This window comes from Ranitomeya imitator, chromosome 3, assembly GCF_032444005.1.
Source record: "Ranitomeya imitator isolate aRanImi1 chromosome 3, aRanImi1.pri, whole genome shotgun sequence".
Classification (NCBI taxonomy): domain Eukaryota; kingdom Metazoa; phylum Chordata; class Amphibia; order Anura; family Dendrobatidae; genus Ranitomeya; species Ranitomeya imitator.
Window position 1 is genome coordinate 121,604,218 of NC_091284.1, and position 27,787 is coordinate 121,632,004.

Here is a 27,787-nt window from a genome sequence, read left to right on the forward strand (position 1 = left end):
ATGAGGAGGTGGGCAGATAAAAACTGACAGGCCTTGACAGAGTTGTAACTTGAAGATCTTGCCCCAATTGGAAATCTATAATAGGATCTCCACTGACCCTGTGCCATTTATAATGATAATGGGCCTCCTCTGGCACCAAGGTCTTGGCACAAATGCTATCCCTGCAGCCACTTTAGCCCTTGGCCCTGCCAATTGCATTCCACCCTGGTAGTTACCCAGATTTTTTTATGTACCTGAAACAAATTTACAGTATTACATGTGACAGCTCTTTGTTATTAGTCTAATTAGGAAGGGAGGCACTACTACATTACCTGAGCATCTAATAGACTGACTGGATAATTATCACACGTTGTCAGCTTTAACAAAACCAAAATCTAATACTCTATGTGGAAAGTAATTTAAGAAAAAAAATCAGATTCCTTGTAGCACAATTTATAAAGGTAAAAGAAGTTATCAGGAGATAGACATCTATTGGAGTGAATGCAATAGAATGTGCTGTACATTGTGCTAAACCCTGAACTCTCCCATCTAAATACATTGCTAAGAGGGAATGAAAAATTCAATTTGCTTGTCACTTGCTTGCCTTCTTGATTAGATAATAGACACACTGATGCTCCATGGATGTAGTATATCACATCATGAAAACAATGTTAGGAGCCATTACTACTGTAATAAACAGTGGTCAGCACATTAAAATATGGTAATAAGACAGTGTAACCAGCACATACAAATATGCTTTGTATTCAAAAACAATGAGCCAAGGGAATGAATAGAAATAGCCTGAAACCACAGTATTCTCAGCACATCAAACTGTGTAAAAAAAAGGAAGCAGAGATTTTTTTTTTATACCCAAGGCTATTTTTTATTATAGTTTATTTCCGTGTTCTCTTCTGGTCACACAAGTTTTCTTACAAGGAAATAACAGTTTTATTGTGTGTGCAATACTCACTAGATCTGTTATCTATATCTGGTTAACACTGCTACTTCTTACGGCATTGGGGTTATCTATCATGATGTGAACTCCAGCTTTCCAGGGCAAAAAATCTTCATTTTTTTAAGAATAGGACTTTGTGTTTTAAGTACATATTTATTTTATAATAATGTAGGTATATATATATTTCTTTTATTTTATACATTTTATATATTTTTTTGCTCTTGGTAAAACTTGAGTGTAATTTCTTGATAGTCCCCAGAGTTCTGCGCATACTGTAGAGCTAATCCCAAGACATCTGTATTTGACGTTCCGTGAAGATCCTATGGCAGCCTTTGAGGATATAGAGTTACAACACAGCACACTCTGCAAGTAGTGATAGGCACATGTTGACTTCCCCATAAATTCAATATAACAAAAATCTTCTGATAAGTTGCAACCCTGCTTTAAATCGACTTTTGCTTCTACCTGTCCCTGATCCCTGCCCATTGATCCTTTCTGAATAATCTCTTCTTTAGTACCCGTGCCAATGGGACAAGTTAAGAGATGGCCCATGACTGATGGAGATTCTTCATAAGATTGTTGTCTTCACAGATATCATATGCGAATTTTATGCCTATGCTGTGAATGTGGCCCATATCTGATGAGTCCTGACAAGGTTATCGTCATTACGGACATTATATGGAACTTTAATGCCTAGGCTGTGAATACCTCTAGACCAGCTATAAGGCTCACATCAACTAACACTGATGGGAGCACCCGTTTATTTCCAACTACATTTTCACGAAACTACTCCCAAATAAGACACTGACTTCTATGGCTGAATATTTATGATGAACCCGTGCTGAATGTACCTTTTATACTTTTTATCACTTTTTTTTTTCTCGTACCCTTGCCTATGGTATTGTGTAGTGTTAAACATTTACTCCATTGGCCACTGGATTCTTCTGAAGCTCTCCCAAGATGGCTCTTTTCCATCCTTCTACATTCACCACTGCTGACAGCATAGCTGTGAATATTTAGGTATACCTCCCTCCCCAAAGTAACTAACGCCAAAGCTCAAAGCCAATAATTAACATTTGCTTTAAAACGAACAGCACTTTTTTCATCTTAGGATAACTTTTTTTTTTCAGATATAGCCATAGAAACAATAATAGACACACTTATGGATTTTTGGACAAAAGAGGGTAGGTAAAGGGCTGTGTCATTAAATAACTATGTGGATACAGATACAAAATAAACAGGCTGCCTGCAGGAATCTCTTTACTATTTTTATTTTTTTTTAACAAGTCCTATTGTATGCTTGCAACCTTCCTTTGGTAGCATGGCAGCTAAGCCCTGCTAGAATAAGATAATATGCCTGAGGTTTTTTTTTTCAGGATTTGTAGATTGTCTTCTGAGCAGCATTGGCCCAAAGACCAATAACAAATGTATAGGCCAAAACGAAACCAGTTGGAGACATTACGCACACAGTGTCTTTGCATGTGTAGGAGGCCTGGCTTGTAATGATTGTGGGACTTCCAAACAATTATGTTCCCACTTTAAAGATCAAACAATGTATAAAAACCAGGAAGGATTAGTAAGAATGCCCCATTTTGCATGTCTAGTTGGTAACAAGAATGAGTAATGAATTTTCTGCAATGTCTTTAAACGACGTTGCCCTTTGTACATGCAAAGTTGGGGCAGCATGTGGTAGGCTTGTGATAATGCTCTTCCCCCAAACTGCTTTGCATCCGGTTAACATTTATAATCCACCAATACAAGCCAATTGATCATAAGAAGCCACTTTCCTTCATCCTCCTTGTCAAATCCTCCATACACAAATAAAGAAGAATAACAGAAAGAAATGCTGGTCCTTTAGAAAGTGGTGGCAGTGGCTAAAGTACCTTCCAATGTTGGTCAGCGTACAATGACGGCTAACACCAGGAGGAAGAGCAGCAGGGACACCCTGACCCCATCACACCTGTTTTCTGCTGCCTGCTGCACACCACTTGGCATTCTCATGGACGTCCTCCGTGTACATTTAGTCTTCCTCTTTGTTGAAGGAGTGGGCATAGTGTCAAAATTGAATTTCAACTGGTAATCCGGCACATAATCCTGCAAGTCATGTGTGCTCTTCCCAGGTAGTGGTTTGGAGATCCGGTTTCGGTTTTTGTGACTGGTGCAGTTCTTGCCATGTTTCCTTGTTCCTGGACGTGGATCTGGATGGGCAGCTGGCTCATTTTGGTGCAAATCTTTTCCTTTTTCCTTTGAGGAATGGTGTGAGTGGTGCCCTTTATGTGATATCTGATGTGTGGTACTGTAAGTATGAGTCTTAATTTGGTGAAGTGACTCTGAGCCAGAACAATGAAGATAATCTTCTGCTTTTAGAGTTTTCAGGTCTCTGCCCTGCACTTTGTCTGGAGTCTCACAAATAACATTGGAGCTAGTTCCTCTAAACTTTCGTAACCATTCCCATAGGGATCTGGCTTTACAGTCGCAGTCCCAGGGGTTATCATTAAGCCTCAAAAACTCCAGAGCAGAAAGATGTGCTAAACATTCCCCTTGCATTTCTGATATGCTGTTGTTAAACAGAAATAGAGTGGTCAGCCTCTTAAGATCATGAAAAGCATTTCTATGAATGAACTGAAGTTGATTCTGATGAAGAAGGAGACGATCCAAGTTGACCAAACCTCTAAAGGTGTTTTGATGAAGGCTCCAAAGCTTGTTTCCATGCAAAAAAAGATGACTCAGGTTGACCAAATCGATAAAGATATCATCCTGTAGAAACTCAATGTGGTTGTTCTGAAGATAAAGAAATTGCAAACTGTGAAGTCCACTAAATATCCCACTAGGCAAAGAGCTGAGGCCACATTTGTACAGGTTCAAGGTATGAAGTCTAGATAAACCTTGAAATGTCTCACCTGCCAAAGCCCTCAAATAGCGATTGTCCCCAAGATCCAGTTCTTCAAGGTTGTCAAACCCTTCAAATGTCTCTGGATCAATGAAGGTAATATTGTTGCTGTAGAGCCACAGAGTGACTAAGGAAGGGCTGAAATGTCCCCTTAGGAGCATCGTTATCTGATTGTTCTGAAGAAATATTCTCTCGCTGATTTCTGGAATCCCCTCTGGCACAGCCCCAAAGTTGTGAGCCTGACAGCTGACAGTCATTGGTGAAGGGTAACATATGCAGTTTATGGGGCATAGTGATATAAAAGGCAACTGCAGTCCAAAAAGAACCAAAAATAGATCCAAGTGACTCCCTGTAACAAGAGAGAAAACAAATAATTAATATATTTTAAAGTATGCATTAATACACATATCAATATTGCAAATATAGATGCTGCAAATGAGACAGATGGAGAAGAAAGAAATGCTAATGTTGTTCCAGAGGGCCCTTTAGCTCTTATGACATGTCTGTTTTTAGTAAGTATTTGTCCAGTCCATGAAATAAAAACACAGTTGCACTTTTCATACCCCATATTGTGCCATTTCCTTCTGGAAATGTACTACTAATTTACTAAGATAAGCGAGTCTCCTAAAATTCATTTCAGGTAGATTCACCCGATTCTATTTATTCCAAATAAATTGGTCTGAATCAAACTGGCGCTAAAAGACGTTTGTTAAGCTCTGATGACCCCCAAAGCATAATAAATGGTCGAATAGGGAAGGCGTGAAAAATAAACCTTATACTCACTTATCCTAGGCTGTCATCTGATTCTCTTATGCCACCGCTGCAGCTCCCTGGTCCTCCGCATGGGTCTCTGGTGCATACGGAGTTAAGGCCAGTGATTGGCCACATGTAGTCAAGTTGGGGGTGATAAGCAGCATTTACCTCAATGACATTATGTGGCCACATGAGGTCAATTACTGGCCTCAGCACAAGAGGAATGGAAGACCAACACGGAGGACCAGAGGGCAGCGGCTGCAATGGAGATGGGGTTAGGAGTCAGGGTAGGGCCTAGGACAGGCGGCGAGTATAATGTATTTTGTCGTTGTAACTCCATTCCTTGCTCATCCAAACTCAAAAATTTCATATGCACGAGTATCTGGAATGTTTGGGAAATTTCTAACAAATTTGATCTCTAATTACTGAAACTGGATATTACCATTCTTCTCATCAATTAGCTGAATCCCTACACTGTCTGACACTGAAAGCGCTGGTTGGACGGTGTCATGAGAATAATAACACCCAAATCATAATTTATTCACACACTTCCAGGGGGAACAACAGATGACTGGTGCAATGCAGAGGGATAAGAAATAATGCTCCAAAATTGGTATTTAATTGAAAATCAGAGAAAGCTGAAAAGTCTTTTGAAAGTGAATCTGTACCACATTCGAGAGCAGAATGATTTTGGGGCAAAGGCCCTGATTCCAGCGATGTATCAGTTACATTTTTCCGCTTCATATATACCATTTCTCTGAACGCTGAGCTCTGTATAACCCGCCCACACCACTGATTGGCAGCTTTCTGTGTACACTGTGCATAGGCAGAAAGCCGCCAAATAGTGGCGGGGGCGGAGTTATACTGAACTAATGAATATGGAGAACTATATGGCAGCAGGTTTACTAGTCCTTGAGTGATATTCTCCAGCTGATAAAACAGTGATTTTACCAGGACTATACTAACCAGTCTAGCAAGTGATACCTCGCTGGAATCAGGGTCTCTGTTTTCTACATTATGCTGCTCTTAGTTTAGGTAGCAAAAACTTGGTGACAGATTCCTTTAACTACAAGTTTGTTAATCTCATTTGCAGTTTATCGGTCTACTGTTTAATTTTTGGTCCATAATACATAATCTATTACTTTATATAATGATAGTAATAAAAATGTCACCTCTGTATATATTCTACTTTTGTAAGGCAGAGGTTAAGGACATCTTAAATAATGAAATTTCCATTAAAAATAGATTGTGTTTGAAATATCATGGACTTTTATTAAAAGGTCAATTATTGCCAAACTTTACCCTCTTACTCATTATCTTTTCCTATGTGAAAAAATGTTGAATCTGACGTGCATACACAACAGAGGATTCAAGAACAGCGAACGATTACAGGCTGCACAATTAGCACAATTTACCAGTGAAGCAGATGAACGTAACATTTACTTATTTTTTTCCTTAGGTCGGAAGACTTAATAAGAGAGATTTAGCAATGTGAGGACTGTCATAAAGCAAGCTTCAAATGTTAATGTTAACCCGAAATACTAATTTCTCTCAGTATACAGTAATTAGCTTCAGTGAACTCATATGGTGAAGATGTAACTTATCAGAAATGCCATTTTTCTTTATACTAGCCTAAGGACTCCCCGCCATGGTTGTTCCATGGCTCTTTGTAAGGAGCATAATGTGGCTACCATCGGGCTATATGAACACTCCGCTGTACCTCTATGTCTCACTAATTTGGCACATGGAGGTTTCTTCCTGTTGAATTTGTGGCATCTTCTACTGTATACGTATAGCGGTATTATTGAGTTTACAGGAGAATACCTTTGTACATATGGCACCCCACAGAGCTTCATAGCAGGAGCTGCGCGGCTTCATACTAAGCTCTGCATCAATATCCAATAACCCACATACTCGGATAAATCTGTGAGACGACTTATGTCTAGCTTAACTGCACAGCATTTTAACAATGTTCTTGGGCGCCTTGATGGATGGAGGCAGTAAACCTTTTAATCTTTATGTTTAAGTTGCCTTAACATGACAAGACACCTCAGACCTCAATATTATGATCTATTGTTCACTATGAACGCGGTTTTTCTATAATCACAAAACATACTGTAAATCACTATAGTCTAAAGCCAAATTGAAATAGAAAATTCACCTTTGAACCCTCCTTGAACAACAAGTCTGAGTCGATCAACTTCTTAAAATATCTTTATACTGACAAGGCCCCCCATAGTTATGTTCTTAGTGGGTAAAAAAACGAGGCGTACAAAGAGGTACCAGAGGGAGGAAGAAAACATATAAAGGATAGAAACAAGACCATAATAATCGTATCTTTTCCGTTCAAGTAATCGTTTACTAAAAGAAAAGTATTTTTAATAATTCTGAGTTGTAGGTATGGAGTTAAAGTGGTGTTTCACGATGATAAGTATGACCTATCCACAGAATAGGTCATCAATATCAGATCCGTGGTGGTTCAATACCCAGCACCTACACCGGTCAGCTGTTCTCAGCTCCAGCTGAGGCCAGATGTACACAGTCGTAGAGATAAAGACCAGCACAGTTCCGTCGACTGTTTACCCGATGCTGTAGAGTGTTGCAGGACAGCGCCGATCCAGATAAACCAGTGGTTGCCACCACTAAACAGTTGAATGAGCTGTGCTGGTCAGATCTGCAACTGTTCACAAGCGGCAGCCACCAGAACTGAGAAGAGCTGATCGGTGGGGTGGCCAGGTGTCACATCCTCACCTATAGGACCCAAGGGATCATCAATATCGTAGTAGTGAAACACCCTTGTAACTTGAGATGACCATGCACCATAATCTCGCTAGAATGCAGCAGCCTCATATGTAAAGGGAGAAATCTGGAGCATAGGTGCTGTTTACCAGGGGTGTACTAACAATCCAAATGACCTCGGCCAGGATATTTAAATACATGACGTCACATTTTTCCCCAGGTGAACAAAGGCATAGCTATGATGATGTACTGATTCCCATCACCTCCTATTGGCATAAAATATTTCTCTCTTGAAATTTCTCTCTCATCCTGACTCCACCTTTTTCAGGAAAAATATAATGATAATAACCAGGTGTCCAAATATCTGAGGCTCTTTCAGCTCCTATGTCTACTATTCTAACAGTCATTCCTTGCTCAGCATCAAGGCGTGCTTTGATTCATGTAGACATAGGGTCTCTAATAGGGTCTGTATTATCGACCTACAGTCAATCCAATCAATGAAACGCGCTATGACTTCCAAATATTAGACCCTGCTGCAAATATTGCTCGATACCTCTGGAAAACCTATATCTTCAGCAAATTAAATCTCTAAAGTGAGTCTGCCAGAAAAAAATGACCGTTTAAACCAAGCACAGATGTTCGATGCCCCATTGACGTGGCTAAATAGTTCAATGCTCCTTTCCACCTACTTGTTTTCCATCCTATTTTTGCGCTGCCTTCTTCCTTGGTTGATAGCTCTAACTTTATAGGAACGATAAACGAGCAGTGAAAGGTGTAAAATAAGTAGGTGAAAAGATGCACTGAACTATATGACCACACCAAGGGTGCATCGAGCACGGGTGCTAGGTTTAGTCATTTAATGCTGACAGACACACTTTAATCCATACAACAGGGACAGTCCAATAACGTATTTGCTTCCAATTTCAGCCCCCGAAAATACGTCTTTTTTTTACGTTTTAGCTCACCATTTCTCTAATTTTAGATAAAATTACTTATTGCATTACTCAGTTTTGAATACGAAAAGATCTACTGCCCTACAAGTTCTCACTGCCATGGCAGAGAAGCCTCAGTCAGAAGTAGTAATATATCGTGAAAATGATTCCTTTATTCGGAAGTACACTAAATTTAGCTCTCTTATGCCTTTAATTTCCCTTCAATCCATTTCTTATTATACGAAGGAAATATATTTTAGATATGAAATACAGAATATCTGCAGAGGATAATGTTTTCATTGATATTATAGCCATTTCATTACGTGCCTTGGACTCATACTAGCAGAAATGTGACACCATTTAAACAAGGATTGCTTCAGTGTCATTTCTGCTTCCAATAGGGAAATATTTTTGTATAATGAATTTCTAGCTAGTCCAGGTGATGACATCAGTATGGCTCCTATATTAGCAAAACTTGGGAACAGCTCAAGAATATATAATCAAGTGGCATCTCCATGGTGTATCCATAAGTAAGTCATTTATATCCAAGATAGATGGTCAATTTATTTCTGTTTAGTTTTCTCAAGCTTAAGAATTCTCATAAGTGTTTATATCTTTCATCCATTCTCCACAGGTTTAGAAAAATGTCTACAGAAACTGATGGCAGAATTTATTATGGTAGCCTTGTCCTGCAGTCCAAAGACATTTAGCTAAATATTAGATAGATAGATAATTAAAAATAGAAAATGGAATAACACATTAAACATATGCAAGGTGGGTACAAATGCCTCCCAAACAAAATATCCAGATTTTGTCAGAGTATATAAAAATAAAAAAAGATAGGCGGCATTCCAATAGTCACGAAAACAGAAGGACTTTATTTAGCCCATGGGGCGTAGCGACGTTTCGGGTTCAAATGAACCTTTGTGATGCATTACATTTGAACCAAAATGTCACCATGACACATGGGCTAAATAAAGTCCTTCTGTTTTGGTAGCTATTAGAGTGCTGCGTACCTTTTTTCATTTATAGATAGATAGAATGTTTTAAATCATAGACGTGTTAATAGTTTATTTATGATGTAACAAACTGTTTGTTAACAAATCAATATTTAGTTTAATCACTCTTTGTCTTCAAAAAAGAATCAAAGCATGAATTCTTCTATGTTCCAAACACTTTGGAGAACTAACCACTAGTGATGAGAAATTTTATTTGAGTGGAATTGAACTCTACAAAAATACCATGGAGGGCCGGCAATAGCTCAAAAAATAAAATTAAAGAGTTTATCAACTACTTTTACACTTATGACCTATCAGCAGGATAGGTCATCAATGTCTGATCGGAAGGGTTCTGACACCCAGCACCCCTGCAGATCAGTTGTTATCGGTGTCGGCGACGGTCCGAAGTATTCAATTGCAGAGCTGGCCATCTTCTCATAGTGGCCGCCGTAGGGTTTGAATAGGAGGCGAATGTGTGGTACCAAGTCTCAGACACTACCAGAAGATGAAGCAGCTTGACAAGGGAGTACTTCTGGCCGGCGGCCGCCAACACTGATGACAACTAATCGGCAGGGGTGCCGGATGTTGGACCCCGTCCAATCAGACATTAATGACATATCCTAAGAACAGTCCATCAAAGTAAAGTATAGTACAACCTCTTTAATCTTGCCTTGCGCAGGCGTATACTACGGAGGACATAGAATGAACTTCAATCCAATATTGCGGCCAGCATGCAGCCAGCGGGCAAGGAAAGGGTGAATCAAACACCCGAAAACTCCGCCCATATGACCGAAAACCGTTCCCGCCAAATTCAGGTGACAGGTTCCCTTTAAGATGTTTGGAACAATCACAGTTCTTTCAAAAACTGTTTAAAAGTGTACATAGAAGAATTTATGTTTTTATGCTGTTTTTACGGCAAATGTTGGTCACACCAAATATTGATTGATTCTCTTTTGTGCATTCACTTTTCATTTTGTTAACTGTTGAACATGAATTATTCACACTGCATCCTACTAATACTCCGGCCGTTCTTCCGGTCTTTGTTTAGAAGCGGTCAGCATATGATCGCAGGGGTCAATTGTTGGCAGAGGCAGTCACGTGCTCTACTATTTAAATGATGGGTCCCATGATGTAAAATAAAAAAGGTTTGCTAGCAGCTTGTAGAAAAATATCAAAATGGTCTGTATTGAAATTATTAGCAATTACAAAGGCAATCCTTTCTTTTTTACATTTTTGCTCTTGCTGTCGAAATAGCTATTTTGCAATGGTTGCCGTTATGGTACCTGAGCATTGATGCCAGTTGTATGGAGCAAATCCCTATACTGCAGCTACTGATTAGCTGTAGTGATCACATGCTGACTGATTCTTAACAAAGACCAGGGGAACTGCTAGAACATCAGTGTGGGATTTGTGTGGATATGAAGGTGTAAGTGGTATTTATTTTGTTATTTTATATAATTTGAGTCAGTTTAAAGAAAAACAATAAAGCTGGATCAGCAAATCACAAATTCAGCCTGCTACTGCAATATTATATTTCAGACACAGTTTGCCACAGTCTAATAAGTGCACTAACACCAAGTTATCAATTTATTCATACCTTCGAAGGAAGCATCGCAGAGGAAGAACACAACACAGAGTTCTAAGAAAAGTTACACCAGAATGGTTACTTAATGGGGAATATGAATATTTCTTAAACACGTTGTGATGACAAATTTTCTGGAGTCAGCATTGTTCTCAATGCAGCAGTGGACGTTAGGGTAAGCCCACAGTACATCTGTACATTTAGCCTACAGTATGCGTATGCCATCATATGCTCATAAGTCTCCATTCACCAAATGAAGGCTAAAGTATATTCTTTCGTCCCCTGACGAAGGATGCTGTACAAAATCCATGTGGGTTGGACACTTTGATCCCCTCTTTTGGTTTTTGCTATGTTTGTGAATTTGTGTCTACTTCGAAGTCTTGGCTATCATTATTATCTTGACTTCATATTTACAAACCTATAATTATTGTCTGTATTTATGGTATATTGTAGTACTTTTTTATTTATTCATTTACAGGTGCTCTACGGTGGCATAGACATTCACACATAGCCCTATTACCTTTGTTTTGGCCTTTTTTTAATTGCTTTTCTTGTATTATTATTTCTCTGTGTGCCCAGCCTTATACATATAAAGGGTTTCCGGTTGCCCCACCTGTTTTTCATTGTGCGTATTTATTTTAATTGTCTTTAAATATTTGTATCTGCATTTTCAATAAAATTTGCGATGTTTTATATTATATTTACACTACTAGGTCATTTCCATGCCTCTTATATAGGATTGTTAACTGTATAAGAAAGTAGGGCAGACTGCTCTTTTCTATGCCAAGAACTACTGCAAAGAACTATATTCCAAGCATTATACTATTTTTAATGGGTGCCTAAGGAAAATGGATGCTTTGGTGTCCATCTTGACTGTGGCTACTGTTGGGTGCAAACCTACAAAATATGTATATGCATCCAAAAGTGGGCACAGGCAGGGTGTGTATAATTTATGGCATAACTACAACTAGTACAAAATAACAACAAAAATGTAAATACAGCAAAAAAGGAGGTTGAGCAAAGGTAGAGTCTTTCTTTAAAGGGGTTGTCAGGGGCACCGCTAGCATGTGGCAAGTTGAGAACTTTGCCTCAGGCGGCACTGCCTTCAATGAAGAGAGGGGGCGGCAGATTCTGCCGGTGTAGTAACTGAATTTGCGTCGTAGACACAGGTTCAGTTACTACTGTATTCAAGGCTCCCAACCGTCCCGAATGGCCGAATCCCCTCATCCAGCCTTCCCCGGCTCATGTGACTGGTCACATGATCGTGACATCATCACAGGTCCTCAACCCTAAGTCACTCCTCTCCTGCATCTGCTGCGGCTGCTCATAGAAGGCTGTTCTGTGCGCACAGGACCTGTGACGACGTCACCGGATGTGACATCACCGGTCACATGATCAGTGGCCTCAGTGTATGCAGGACTCTGATGTGCTGGTTGTCATGGTGCTGGAAGAGGGTAAGCTTATGTGTGGGGTCAGGAGGGGTTTACAGTGTGGATGGAGCCGTGTGTGTACGGAGCGGAGCTGTGTGTGTACGAGGTGTACGGAGCAGAGCCGCATGTACGACGTGTGCGGAGCTGAGCCGTGTGTGTACAAGGTGTGTGGAGCTGAGCCGTGTGTGTACGAGGTGTGCGGAGCTGAGCCGCATGTGTATGAGGTGTGTGGAGCTGAGCCGTGTGTGTATGGGGTGTACAGAGCGGAGCACTGTGTGTACAAAACGGAGCCCTGTGTGTACAAAGTGTATGAAGCTGACCCATGTATGTGTATGGAGCGGAGCAGAGCCGTGTGTGTACGGGGTGTATGGGGGGGCGCCATTTTGCAGTTCGCCTCAGGCAGCAGAGAGGCTAGGCTCACCCCTGGGGGTTGTTCACTACTTAGACAACCCCCTCTTGATCTAAATGTTTGGTCCCAATAAAATAAAACCTATACTCACCTCCTGTGCTTGCACCGTTGCAAGATGTGATCCCGGGGCTCTTGTGTGGTTGTTGTGACATATGACCCCGGCACCCAATCAGTGCCTACGTCACTGTCTCTGCATTTGGACAAAACGAACATGAAGAAGAAGTCTGGGCTGCAGCTGATCTCTGGCTTCTTCTTCATGTTCAATTCAACAGAAAGTGGGGACAATGATGCCAGCGTCGATTGGGCGCTGGGGTCTCATGTCCCAACAACAGCACGGGAGCCCCAGGTAGAGCAAGTGGCGATGGCGCGGGAACAGGGCCATCACAGAAGGTGAGTATAGGCTTTATTATTGCATTGGGGCCAAACGTGGGGTATGAGAAGGAGTTGTCCAAGTAGTGGACAACTTCTTTAAGTCTAAAAATAACAGATTAATGTTTAATATAAACATCCAGGTCATTTAATGAATTATTCTTTAGAAGTTACAAACCACGTTCACCCTCACAAGACCTGTCCTGTTTAATTGCCCTACATCTAGATCATGACACCATTGCCCTGGAGTATGAGACAAATTGGCAGATATGTTTTATTCTCTAAAGCAATTTCATTTAATCCTCGAAACTGAAAGAGAACCACTTTAGCCGTGATCTCACTCTCAAAAATCTACATCCCAATGTTCTTTGGTTTTAAGTGTGCCATTTGAGTGCATTAGTTAATCTATTCTGTGCTACACGGAGCATTGTGTGGATTAAAAATGCCACCCGCATGTCTTTGAAGAGCGGTATATGTCTTCCAAGCTACAGGTTGAATATCACTTCTTAAAAGTATTTGATTGAGCCATGTAAGCGAGCTTCATTTTCCTCTCTGCTGGCTCTCTACACAGTAGAATCTGATCTCAAGTACTGCAGCATTAACGGATCACAGACACTCGCTATAAGGCGCGGGTACGTGAAAGCCTTCTGGCAGGGTGTTGTGCCTTTAAATCCACATGAGGTTCTATGATTACTCTAATTTAGCATAAGATACATATTCTCTATGTCACACAGTCATAACCTGATTAAAATTTGGCAGAGAATTAGATATTCCAATCATAGGAGCACAGAGGATGTTGAATAAAATGACACACTGGAGTCAGACAGCAATCAGTAAAAGCAGCCCTTTACCACATAACACTAATCTATTTCTGGCTTTTTTCGGTATTTCAGATGAAATATAAGGTAATAAATGTTCTTGTAGCTTTTCAATTTGCAAATACAGTCTCCTATCACCTGCCTCACAAAACATGACTAAACGGAGCAAGAAATAAGATTTCCGTTAAAATATATGTTCGCTTTTATAAATTAATTTGGTGCAAATTTATCTTCTGTCTAGTAAAGTTGTCTTATGGCTCGGGGATCGCACTTGGACCAATGCTTGTCTATGGGGCCATGCAGATGACCGATTTTTTTCCTCGGAAAGAGTCTGTCATTTATCTTGCACTGGCCAGTTATCTCATAGAAATAAAGTAATTCTTTATCAACAGTCTATAACAGCAATGTCATTATGTTCTCATGTACAGATGCTATACCATGGGTATGCTATATGCCCCCATCTTGTGCTACTAATCTCCCCTGTAAGCAATAGAGTAAGGTAGAGATGAGCACATATTTTGAAATATTTTTCAGATTCGTGAAAAACAGCCGGCAGATTCTATGTGATCTGAATCAAGTCTGCCCCACACATGTATTAGGCTATGTTCACACGTTCCTGATTTCCCTGCTGTTTTTTCTGCACTAAAAACCGCAGCTCTTGGCAGAAAACGCAGGTGCGTTTTTTGGTGCGTTTTTTGATGCGGTTTTTAGTGCGTTTTTTTATGCAGTTTTCTCTGCAGAGTCTGTGTGTTTTCTAGGAAGTTTTTTAGGGTTAAAATGGCTGAAAATACCCTAACCCTACCCCTAACCCAACCCCTAACCCTACCCCTAACCCTAACCCTAGTTCTAACTGTAGTGGGGGGAAAAAAAAATTAATTCTTTATTTTATTATTGTTACTACCTATGGGGGTGATAAAGGGAGGGGTCATTTACTTTTTTTTATTTTGATCACTGTGAGGTTATCACAGTGATCAAAATATGCCTGGAACGAATCTGCCGGCCGGCAGATTCGGCGGGCGCACTGCGCATGCGCCCGCCATTTTGGAAGATGGCGGCGCCCAGGGAGAAGACGGACGGACGGACACCGGGAGGCCCGGTAAGTATAAGGGGGGGAGATGAGGGCACGGGGGGGCGTCGGAGCACGTGGGGTGGCATCGGAGCATGGGGGGTGGGATTGGGGCACGGGGGGACAGCCACACTCCGCCCAAGCACTTCCTGCTGCAGCGGTTCTGCACCACAAACCGCAGAAAACCCGCAGATATTTTTTTCGTCTGCGGGTTTTACTGCGGGTTTGACCTCACAATGGAGGTCAATGTGGGCAGAACCGCTGCAGTTCCGCACAAAGAAGTGACATGGTCCTTCTTTTTTACCGCAGCAATTCAGCGCGGCTTTTTTATTGAATTTCCGCAATGTGGGCACAGCGGTTTCTGTTTTCCATAGGGTAACATTGTACTGTACCCTGCATGAAAAACAGCTGCGGACCCGCAGCGGCAAAATCGCGGCGGTTCCGCAGTAAAAAAAGCATTGTGTGAACATGGCCTTATACTTTGAGCTCTCTCCAGACATCACTCAAAATAAATGGTAGGCCGGCAATGAGTTAAAACATTTTCAGAAAAATATACTCTCGCGTCCTGCACCGCAGGTCCTCACGCTGTCCTTCGCTAGCTTCAGATTTCGGATCTGTCTTTGAAATTGTCTTCTTTTTGGTCTGGATTTTCTGTGCTGACTCGACCTCTTGTGGACATGTGAGGCACAATGCATATCAATGATGTGTGTCACGCCTTAAGTGACCATGTGGATCCTAGTAAGCCCTAGATTTGGATCAAAGACCAAAGAGAAAACTGAAGAGAATACAAAAAAGATGCCTGATATCAAGTGAATGTAGAACCAGGGGGGAATTGCAGAAACAGGAAATGGGTGGACCTAGGACTGGCAAGTATAATTTTTTTTTCCCACTTCCCGATCCCCTGATTATTATGATTTGGACTCTGGAGAAATCTCAAAATAAGCGTATTTTCAGGTGGCCACCATTTTGCTGGATTCATGCAAACCATCATCAGGTTGTCACTTGGAATGCTTACAATAAACGCGTATGTCTCATAAAGAGCCTATTTGTGGAGACACCAGCCTTCAAAAAGTGTTTGTGACCATCCAGTGTGTTTTACAGAGGCCGAGTTGGCATACAGTTCCATATGGAGCTGAGCCTGATTCCACAACTGTTCTAAGTCAGAATATGGCAATACACGCTAAATGAAATAAAAAGAAATGACAGAAGCTCTAAAACATGAAGGTCAGTCAAGCCAAGATATAGCTTGAACCCAGAAGATATACTCAAGTGCAGTCATAAAAACCATCAATCACTATGCTGAAACCAGTTCTCATGAAGACCATCCCAGGAAAGGAAAATCAAGAATTAACTCTACTGCAGAGGATAGGTTCATCCGAGTTATCATTTTCAGAAACTGCAAATTGACAGCACCTCAGATTACAGTCCTCATAAATGATGCACAGATATCAAGTAGCAGATACATCTCAACATCAAGTGTCCAGAGGGAACTGTGAGAAGCAAGTCTTTATACCGCAAAGAAACCACAGCTGAGGATTGTAGACAAGAAGAACCTTGTTTGGGCTAAGCAACACAATGAGTGGACCTCAGACCAGGGGAAATCTGTACTATGATCTTATGAGTCAAAATTAGATCTGTGGTACCAACCTTTGTGAGATGCAGAAAACGTGAGCAGATGGTTTCTATATGTGTAGTGTCCACTGTGTAGCATGGGGGAGGGAGATGTGATGGTGTGGATGGACTTTCATTTGCCCTGATGGTGACTATTCCAAATTCAAGCCCCACTTACCCAGCATGACTACCACAGCATTGTGCAATGACATCTGTGTTGCAACAGGACAATGACCCAGAAACAACCTCCAGACTATGTAAGAGCTATGTGACCAAGAAGGTGAGGCATGGAATGCTGCTTCAGGTGACTTGGCCTTGACAATCATCTGACCTCAACCCAATTGAGATGATTTGGGATGAGTTACAAGCAGAGTGAAGGCAAAGCCACCAACAAGTGCTCAGTACCCCTGGGAACACATTTGAGAATGTTGGAAAGCCATTCCAGGTGGCTACTTGATGAATTTGCTTGAGAGAATGCCAAGGGTGTGTAAAGCTGTAATCAAAGTAAAAGGGCAATAATTAGAGGAAACTAAGGTTTAACACATTTTCTGGTTTGTTTCACAGGTTCCTTTACTTCTTGTTGCCATATCTGTTCCTTCCTGTTTTTTTCTGCCTTCAATCTGAATCTAAAATGTGCACATTCTAACTATGTCAAAAACACATTTAAAAATGCATCAATAATGCTCATAGTTTTTGCTACGGTTTTATGGCTACAATATGCATTTTTCATGGAAAAAAAACATAAAAAAGCAATGTGTGAACATACTCCATGAATTTAGAGGCATATGGAGGTACTGTTAGGTCCTTATCTTTCAAGATAGAAAACCTTTGTAATAAGAAAAACTTAGTGTGACTTATTGATCAGAACTGGCTAATTTTTAGACAATGCATACTTAGGCTTCATTCACACTTCAGTTGTTTGGCGTCAGTCAGCTCCGACATAGTGACGGATCAACGGATCCGTCACAATTGTTGAGAAAACGGTTCTAACGGATCCGTTTTTTTGATGGATCCGTTACTTGGGGATTGTCTGGGAAAAGTATCTACTTTATGGAGCATGTACAATTGAAAAAGCGGATGGGGCGACGGATCCACCAAATGACGGTCGCGACGGATCCGTCGCCCATAGGCGACCATTCTATGGAATGGCGGATGTGACGGATCTGTCGCGAACCGCCATTTCGGCGCAGACAAAAAACGTTATAAGTCCGTCAATGTCTAGATGACGTCCGCCAAATCTCGACGGATCCGTCACATGGCGGATGGAGCGGACGACCATCCGCCACAATCCGTCGCTAATGTATGTCTATGGGAAAATAGCGGATCCGCCAAAAAAAATGGTGGATCCGCTATTTGAGGAAAATGGCGGTTTCAGACTAATGCCAAAAGACTGAAGTGTGAAAGAGGCCTTAGGGGACATTGCACCCAGACTGCTGTTTTATATGCCAATGTTAATGAAGGGCTCAATGGAGTATGATGTATTGAATTAATTAAAGGCACATGCCACTTAATAAATTTGTTACTTTTGCTGAATTTGATAGATGGTAATAGTAGCGCATCATCCTGCCCTGACTCCTCCCTTGCTCCTCACATTTTATCAGAGTTGCGTCAAACTGGTGTCATAATGCCTAAAGTCGCAAGATTTTTACAGAACTCCAAGTTGTGCAAAAATTGTGTGAATTTTCAAAGCATTTTATGCCAATAGTCTTAAGAAAAAGCTATCTCTCAGATACTTTTGGCTATCCCTCAGATACTTTTGGCTATCCCTCAGATACTTTTGGCTATCCCTCAGATACTTTTAGCTATCCCTCAGATACTTTTGGCTATCCCTCAGATACTTTTAGCTAACCCTCAGATACTTTTGGCTATCCCTCAGATACTTTTGGCTATCCCTCAGATACTTTTGACACATGCTTCGTGCTGTCTGATAAATCTGGTTAAATATAAAACCACTTAGTCTATGTTTCACACCCCCTATTAGTTGGCTTACACAATTATAGCCCAACTGTTGGCACACCATGTCGCATGTTTGACTGCGCCCATTTCCTGATACCACTTTGACGGACAGGTCACCTAGAATATGTCGAAAATGCCTAGAGAATATGGTGCTAAACAAGAGACTATTTTTTTTGCATGAATTATGCCAGAATTCTGGCACATTTAACTTGATAAATACGTTGGACCAGATTTATCAGAACTGTCTAATCTAATAGAAAAATAGTTGTTGCTGTCCTTAGCACCCGTTCACAGCGGATCTTTCATTTTAGAAAACTAATTTAAGAAATAATAGTTGAGTTCTGATTGGTCGATGCTTGCTATGGGCAACAAGACAAGTTTCTCCTTTAGACAGTCTTGATGCATGAGGCTCAGCGTTCATATAAAATGGAGGCGTGAGGAGACGTTCTTGAAGTCTAGTTGCGCTCTAAGGTTGTAATATGCCAGTGTGAATGCCGCCTAATTGACATAAAATGTTATTTTGTCTTTGTTTGTCTGTACGGGTAAGCTGCAGTGAGTCAAGCGGCAAGTCTTCGAAGCTACTTTGCTTTATTCCTAGGCATGCATCGATGAATTGTCTAGGCTTCTGCTTAGAATGGTAACCAGCGGAGAGCACTGTTAGCTCATTAAGACAGCGAGTATATGAGTGCTGACCTAGAGGTGCATTCTCCTGCTCTAAAAATATTGGTTGTGTCATTCCATTATTATTTTTGCACTAAGACACACTTTCAGAAGCCATGTCAGGTTATGAGCAGTATTTCATATTTTTCCAATAAAATAAGAGACCCATATGTGAAATGTTAGAGGCAGCAAAACAGGGAATTGAAGAGGATTTAAAGCAATCAACGGCTGAAACAAACATTATATTACATTTCTAGGCATCAATTTTTGAGCTGCTTGTTAAGTTGTTAGTGTCGGCAATGTGCCGTATAATGTATCAAATAAAGGAACCAAAGCCTTAGAACATTTATTAGATTTGATCCTCGCAGTAAAAGAGACGTTATTGAATAATTGTCAGCCTCCGTGGCGTTAGTACAATGTGGAATCAATAATCGTTGTACACAGATCACCACTGAATAATCTAAACATTCATGGACACAGCAGGTCAAAGTTTTCATGTTGATCCAATAAAAGCTATGATGCTAATCTGCCAGTCTGCCGAACTGCTCCCCTCTAAAGCTACAACATGGCGTTCTCTGCTTGAATCCAATTGCACTAATGATGCCTCATATCAAATGTGGAATGGCTGGTGGGAAAGAGACTTTCATCAAGTGACGAATACTGGAAATATGCATGCAAAGCAGATGTAGTTGCGTTGACAGTAAGCATTGCCGGTGATTACGTTGAAAAGGGCGATCCAATTACTTTGCTTAAAGTAAGATTATAAATAATTTGAAAACTGACAGTAATATTTGCCTGTTGTCACTTAGCACAGGAGAAGAGATTATTAAGCTTGTATTTTTTTTTAATTTGCATATGCTAAGTATATTTAAAAATATACTGGCCATGTAATTGGCCTAATGCCAGCTATGTGTTTATGTAACAAGCAAAAACGGAATCTGTCAGAAAGTTTTTGCTGTGTAATCTGACAGCAGCACGGTGTAGGGACATAGACCCTGATTCAGGCAATGTGTCACTTACTAGACTGCTTGCTATTATTTTGATACAATCAGATTTCTCTACTGAAGATCTAGCAGAGCTCTGAATGCTGAGCTCGGTATAACCCCACCCATACCACTGATTGGCTGCTTTCTGTGTTCTCTGTACATTGGCAGAAAGTTACTAATGAGTGGTGGGGGCAGGGTTATATAGATCAGGTTGACTACTAGGCACAACACATTGTGATAATCTCCTACTAATAAAACATTGATTTTATTGAAACACAACACACAGCCTAGTAAGTGACATCACTGGAGGAATCAGGCCCTCAAACCTTCCATCATGTGACTCTCAGATGACATAGCAAAAGGCTGCTAACTGATTTCCTTTATGCCTCCCTACAAACTCTGGGTAGTACATCTTAAATAATAGATGTTAGAATTAAGTAAACACATAATCACAAATGGGACATACTGAAATAATATATGCTAGGTAAGAGCTTTAAAAGCATACAGTATGGCCCAATGACCTAATTTAAATATGTAACAACACAGGATAAAACCTTAAATAATACAGATAATAAAATATGATGCTAACAAAAATGCCTGCCAAACACAGTATGGTACTGTCACAGTGAATTCTTTGATACGCATGATATGATGACCCTATAGTACCCCTCTCAAAACCCTCAGAAAAGTAGGGTGACCCTATCACAGCATGATTCCCTAACTGTGAACCCACGTAGCCCTCCACACAATACTACGGTCCTCAATAGTCCCCCTTATAGTGTATAATGGGCCCCACATAGTCCCCTATGTAGTATAATAGTCACACATAATCCTCCAAACAGTACAATGGGCCGTACATAGTCCTCCATACTGAACAACAGGCTTTACATTGCCTTACCTACAATATAATAGGTCCACATAGTCCTCCATACAATATAATGGTTCCACATAGTCTTGTACACAGTATAATGAGTTCACAATGCCTTCCATACAGTATAACAGCCCTACATAGTCTTCCATACAGTATAATGGGCCATGCATTGCCTTCCATACAGTATAATGGCCCCACATAGTCCTCCATACAGTATAATAGGCCACAAATAGTCCTCCATACAGTATAATGTTGCCCTACATATTCCTCTATGCAGTATAATGGGCCCCACATAGTTCTCTATACAGTATAATGGACCTCACATAATTCTCCATACACTGTAATGGCCCACCGAATCCTCCATACAGTATAATGGCCCCCACATAGTCTTCCATATAGTATGATGGCCCCACATAGTCCTCCATACAGTTTAATGGGTCCCATATTGCAATCCATACAGTATAATGGCCCCACATAGTCCTCCATACAGTATAATGAGCTCTGCATTGCCTTCCATACAGTATAATGGGCCCTTCATGGCCTTCCATACAGTATAATGACCTCATACAGTCCTCCATACAGTATAATTGGCCTACACAGTCCTCCATACAGTATAATGGGCCCCACATAGTCATCAATATAGTATGATAACCCCACATAGAAAAAACCCTCTCCCCGGTTCCTTGCTGCTCCAGTCTTGGCAGCGAGTGCTCTGAACCTCTGCACTGCCCAGCACAGGGGAGTGTTTTAGTGATGTCATTTAGCCCACTGCACTGAGACGTCAGAAGCAGAAGGAGAATGAAGACAGAGGGAGTGTAAACTTATGGCTCCCTCTTTTATCATTGCTTTCAAATATGTCTGGATCCAGGATGCTGATTCACTTGAATGTACAATGCCGGGCAGGAGGACCATCTGGCATTGCAGGTCAAATACACGAGTCAAAGTTTGACATGTGTGCTATAGTGTGTTGTGTAGACAGCATAATCAAAGTATTAGACATCTCTGGTGATAATATCGGGAAAACCATAGAGGTAATATAACATGTGGTGATACAAGTTTGAGGTTGGTAATATGAATTTGGCATATTGCTACTCACAATAATGCTGAGGCTAATCAGGTACTCTCTCATTTTCATTCAGGCCTGAGAAATAACACGTTGCCACTCTATGCACTCCAATGACGCACTGTGCAATGGAAATAATTACTCTACCATCTGGTTGAGTGCACGGTTGCCTATAAGACAGATTCAAACCCCCTCCAGAAACATATATTTTAAGACCAGCCAAATTGGTTTTGTGACTATGACTGCAGGAGTAGCTCTTGATAGGACTCAAGGGTCTATTCATTTCAACTATAAAACTAACAAAACATGGCAAACTGATGTGTTAGGGAATACTGTAATATGTCCGTGTATAGAGCAGGTTTCAGAACAATGCGTAACATAATTGAATCTACAATTAGCAAATCCAAATTCCAATAAGATATATTAAAATGACTACTGGATGTATGATGGAAGAGAAAGGATAAGTAATGCGTGCGGTATTTTTCATTTTGTTGCTCTAAACATTATCAACATCGTATATTAGGATTATTATGCTGTCAAAAGATATTCAACCACTGCAATGTTCCAACCTTTGTAATATTAATTTAATCATGGCATAGTCACCATCGTCAGAATCAATACCAGGGCCGGACTGGCCATCTGGCAATTCTGGCAAATGCCAGAAGTGCCTGTCTGATTGTGGGCCACCTTGACTGCTACATGAACAGAATCGGTGTTCTCAAAACACCCATACTGTTAAGTGTTGTGACGAAGGTATCATTAGAAATACTGATAAATCTTGCTTTCCTCCATGCGGGGAAATATTAGTAATATATCTTATCTGGTGCTTGGGGACAGCACAGCATGGGCCTGTGTGATTTCAAATGCCAGGGCTGAATTTCAGTCCCCGTCCGTACCTGATCAATACAATAGCAATTTTACCCAATGGTTCCTTGATTAACCAGATCTTTTTTGATTAGGCAAAGAGCATAATGGACTCTAAGATATACTCATCAATGTAATGGGGCTCAGAGACTGAAGGTCCAGAACAACCGGTGTCACAATATGATCGTTGATCGGTAAAGTTTTACCAAACGGCAACTGTTTGAATATCTGTTTATACAGGCAGAGCAAAGCTAAGGATACACATTGAGCGACCTATAAACAAGCGTTGTTAATGCTCGTTCGCGATTAATAATGACACATATGTTACGAATGCAATGGAAATTGGTACTGCATGAGTCATGGGTAAACGATATTTGGCTTGCAATAGAAAACTGTACTAGATTTATCATAATTGGCATTACCAAAAATAATTCATCGATTTATGAGTCAGCTAAATGACTCGAAATAAAGAAAAATGGTACCCCAGGTACAATATGATAACTTTTGTGTGTCTTATCAAATAAATTAAACCCCATCATGAATACCTATATTTTGCACCGCAATGTATACAGGTTTATTAAATCTGACATATTTCCTCAGCAAAAATCTGAGCAGATTTCAGCTGCAGTTGTAGTACTATTTTGCTGGATGCACTGCTGCAGATTAGCATGATTCGTCATTCAGTAGGGCTAACCTTCTACTTCCATGTTTAATTATGGAAATAAGTAGACTGCAGAATCCACATGAAGAATAATACATTATGATCGCTTTAGTGCCATGTATTCGAAGTAGTTTTCTTCCCGAATTATGGAACTATGCCGACTGCAATACTGTGTGCAATAAAGTTCTATATTGCATGGCAAGTTACTTTCCTCATAAATATGGTTATGTGCCTGAGGGATAACAGAAGGTCATCTCCTATTTCATAATTTATAGGCTTAAGGCTGGAGAATATACAGTAACATACGAAGTATAACTGGCAATTTTGCTAGTCTCGGCTTAGCCTTATATGGCCTCTTTATATTTATTGAGCTCTGAAGACCAATATTGAGCCCTTTGGCTGTATTTGGACTGTCACTACTATAAATATGGCTCTACGCTGTAGTCACTCTGTTGATGCTGATGTTATCTAACCCATTTCTATAATGTAATCCAGGCGCACCAAGACTCTGACGCAACCCTACAAGACGGAATTGTTATGCAGATGTTATAGTAGTCATTATAAATATATTTATCCGTCCTTATTACAGCTCATTATAGGATAAGATCATAAAGATTGCTTTGTGATCACAGCCATAGTTACCATTCGTCCAGAAATTCCTGGACATTCCATAAAAACAGGGCACTTTTTTCCCTGTCCGTAAAATAAATTTGAGGTGTCCGTGATTTTTTTGAGGCCGAAGAAACTTATACAGATAATTGTAATTGTAGTTATCATTATTTTAGACTTTGCAGTGAATATAGCTGATGTCTTCTTATCAGAATTATGTGTTGCAGTCATGGATCACTTAACAAAATGATTTATTATGGTTTTCCAATGTGTCCGTAAAAACTATTTTCTATCCGTGATTTTTTGACAAGCTGTCCAGAGAAATGAAAAACTGTCAAGTTGACAAACCTGATCACAGCTCTTGTCACTGTGTTCTTGGGGAGCTACTAAGGAGAGTTTGCCGGTTTGGAATGTATTAAGAATACTCCACATCAACAGTCATTCTTCTAACATTGTTCGACTGGCATAAAATCATAACAGGGAAATTTGCATTTCTCCAAATAAATTCAGTTTAGATTAAAAATGGGAAATATTAGGGATCTAAACCCCAAAATAATTACCCCTAAAATGACTTTTCATACTGTCTGTAAAATATTGTGCATAAAAACGCTAATATGATCATTTGTAAAGCGATTACTCCCATGAGAGCAGGTAAATAAATCAAGTACCAAATTATTTGTTAATACTCTAAGACAATGTAACAGTCTTAACATAATCCTTCTAATCATCCACGGAAGGTAGCAAATTCTAAAGCCCCTGAAAAGAGCTAATACAAAATTCCTATGTACACAAAAATACGACTTGTATCCAAGCTATAATTATACGGCAGGGACATCAGAACCAGTGTTTGTAGAGGAAAGAGTTCACGCAGGATTTAAATCCCCACTTACTCATTACTACCATAATCCTCATTATTATAGGGGTCCGAGCATTCATATAACCATGGAATGGATTTGTAGAACACTCTGTACATTTTTACTAAATTAATTGGCTTAACTTGTCTTCCGCTCCTTCTTAACCATCTGCTGCTATTACCAGGAGTGACTTGGGTATTTACTGTATATTTCACACTGCTATAATGCAAAGTAGTGCAAATGTTATGCCGTAATTATATAATAACTGCTTTATTGAGATATTCCAGCCTATTAGGAGTTTAAGTCTTAGCATGCATACACATGGCATAGTTCCATGCACAGACGTGGTATGCCATCACACATATTGTGGGTCTGTAGGCAGTCCACGTGCCACGGTACGGTAATGGAGTAAGGCACAGTACTCTGCGTGGCGTCTAAGGGAGGCGCATACACCTGCAATAGCTGTCCGGCAAATTCGTTAGTCTTTAGCATGAATAGCACTATAACCCACCATGAATACTGATTCCTACTTGACCTCACTTTACATATGCACCTTAATAAGGAGATAAGCCGTCTATATAGATAGTCATGTAGGCCACAGAAAGCAGAATAAAATGCTACCTTGCTATCCGCGATCTGATGTCTGATTCCAGAGAAATCCACATCTTTGTTATATGTAAATGAGCTGTTCAGGGCTATGGGCCGGATACCAATCTGCATGAGAATCTGCCTCCAGAGCTTATTTTACATAAAAGTGGGAGCTACTAGTGTGATGTGTAATGGCCGCTCTCTGCTCTCCTGATCTCACTGCGGAGCTGTGTGTGATTATACCTGACACGTCTCACAATACAGCAGAGCTGTGAGAGCTGCAGCAAATATTTATAAGTTCAATTCTAAAACTTCAGGTCTAGTGTTCTCTGTTAGTTCAATGTATCACACTGGTAACACCACCTCTGGAGGCAGATTATCACTCAGATCAGTGTCTGGCCCATAGATTTTAAAAGCTCATTTACATATAAAAAAAATATTGATTACTCTGGAATAACATATTGGATCACAGATGTCAATGTATCATTTTATTTATCTTCCTATCACCTACAGTTATATTCCGATATAAACGGCTTAGGAGGATTGATCCCACTGACAGATTCCCTTTAACGTTTCTATTCCTTCTTTTCTCTGATCTTCTTGGTCAGAGAAGAGTCAGATAGCCACTATTGATATAAGGTATTCGGTATAAGGCAGGTTCAGCTGACTGTATGCAACAAAAATGTGAGACGTTAAAATATAGCTTTTAATAAAGTAAAATAAAATATAAGAGTCTATATAAAAAGAGACAAAACCTATATTGCATCCCACAAATTGGAGAGTATTGCAAATATGTGACAGTAAATTTGATCTGTACAAAAGTATGTAAAGTAGAAAATGGATATCAATTATCCTATATAACAAAAAGAAGAGAAGGTATCCTCAAATATAATATGACTCCAGTGCCAGGTATATACAGAAGGTATAATAAGGAATAAAGGAACAATCTCAGCCATCAGTCGTTAAGAAGAGTATGGGGGCATAAGTAACAGTCCCTGTAATTCCATTAAGGTCTCATAGGTATCAGAGGGGTTTCGATCAGACCCCCTAGTTCTTCCCTGTCAGAGCCTATTGTTACCGAGGGTTATAGCTACTGTAAACATCCCACTAGTCTCAATTATTCTCCCAACGTTTTCTACACTTGAATTCATCAGGAAAGTTAAGTAGTGAGGATATAGATTCCTAAATAAGGTAATTAGACATCTTTGTCAGGATGCCGGCTAAAAGGACATATTGCCGCATGACCAGCTAATGAATACAGTAACTGCCTCACTAGGACCAATTTGGCAATTTACATGGTCCCTTTGTGGTCATGCTCATAGCCATATCATATCTGTCTAACTCAGTGCTGTGTATGAGCATCAGTGCCGCAACATATTCCAGGAATTATATATTATAAAAGTATTCTTTCTCCCCCTAGTATTATTTCTTTTAGCCCCTTCACGACACGGCTAATTTCCATTGTTGCATTTTTATTTTTTTCCGCACTTTCTTTCCAGAGCCATAACTTTTTTATTTTTTGTCCCCGTAGCCGTATGAGGGCTTGTAGTCTGTGGGACGAGTTGCACTTTTGAATGACACCATTCGTTTTACCATATAGTGCACTGGAAAACGGGGAAAAATCCCAAGTGCAGTGAAATTTTGAAAAACAAAATGCAATTCTGAGACAATTTTTGGGGAATTGTTTTTATGATGTACATTTTTTGGTAAAAAATGGAATATGATTGTCCATGTCAGTATAATTATGGTGATAGCAAACATGTTTAGTTTTTTATTAATTCAGTGGTGAAAAAAACATCTGTTTTTAAAAGAGTTTTTGGGAGTTGCGAAAACATATTTTGGGACCGTTAACCTGATCATTTTTCGGTTGATGGAGATATGTGATGGCTTATATTTTGCGGGTTAATACAACGTTTTTATTGATTGCGTTTAGGAATAGATGTGATGTTTTGTTCACTTGTTAAAGCATTTTTATGGTATTTTAGAGACAAGAAAGACTTAATTTTGGCATTCTTGATTGATTAAGTCAATTATTGTAATATTTTGATAGAACCGACTTTTCTGAACACAGGCGATCCCACATAGGTGTATTTTTAAAATTGTATTATCTTTATTTTTAATAGGAAAAAAGTAGGGTGATTTGA

The 27,787-nt window shown here is 40.0% G+C and overlaps 1 protein-coding gene across 1 annotated transcript in view; it reads right to left on the reverse strand.

The window, feature by feature from the left end:
• Window positions 1-2,189: 2,189 nt before the first annotated feature.
• The window catches only part of RTN4RL1 (reticulon 4 receptor like 1), a 248,106-nt gene continuing 222,508 nt past the window's right edge, over window positions 2,190-27,787 (reverse strand). Inside the window, exon 2 of the mRNA XM_069761362.1 lies at window positions 2,190-4,173. Within this exon, the coding sequence (XP_069617463.1) occupies window positions 2,831-4,173 (1,343 nt within the window). The 3' untranslated portion in view covers window positions 2,190-2,830. The remainder of the gene's footprint in view (window positions 4,174-27,787) is intronic.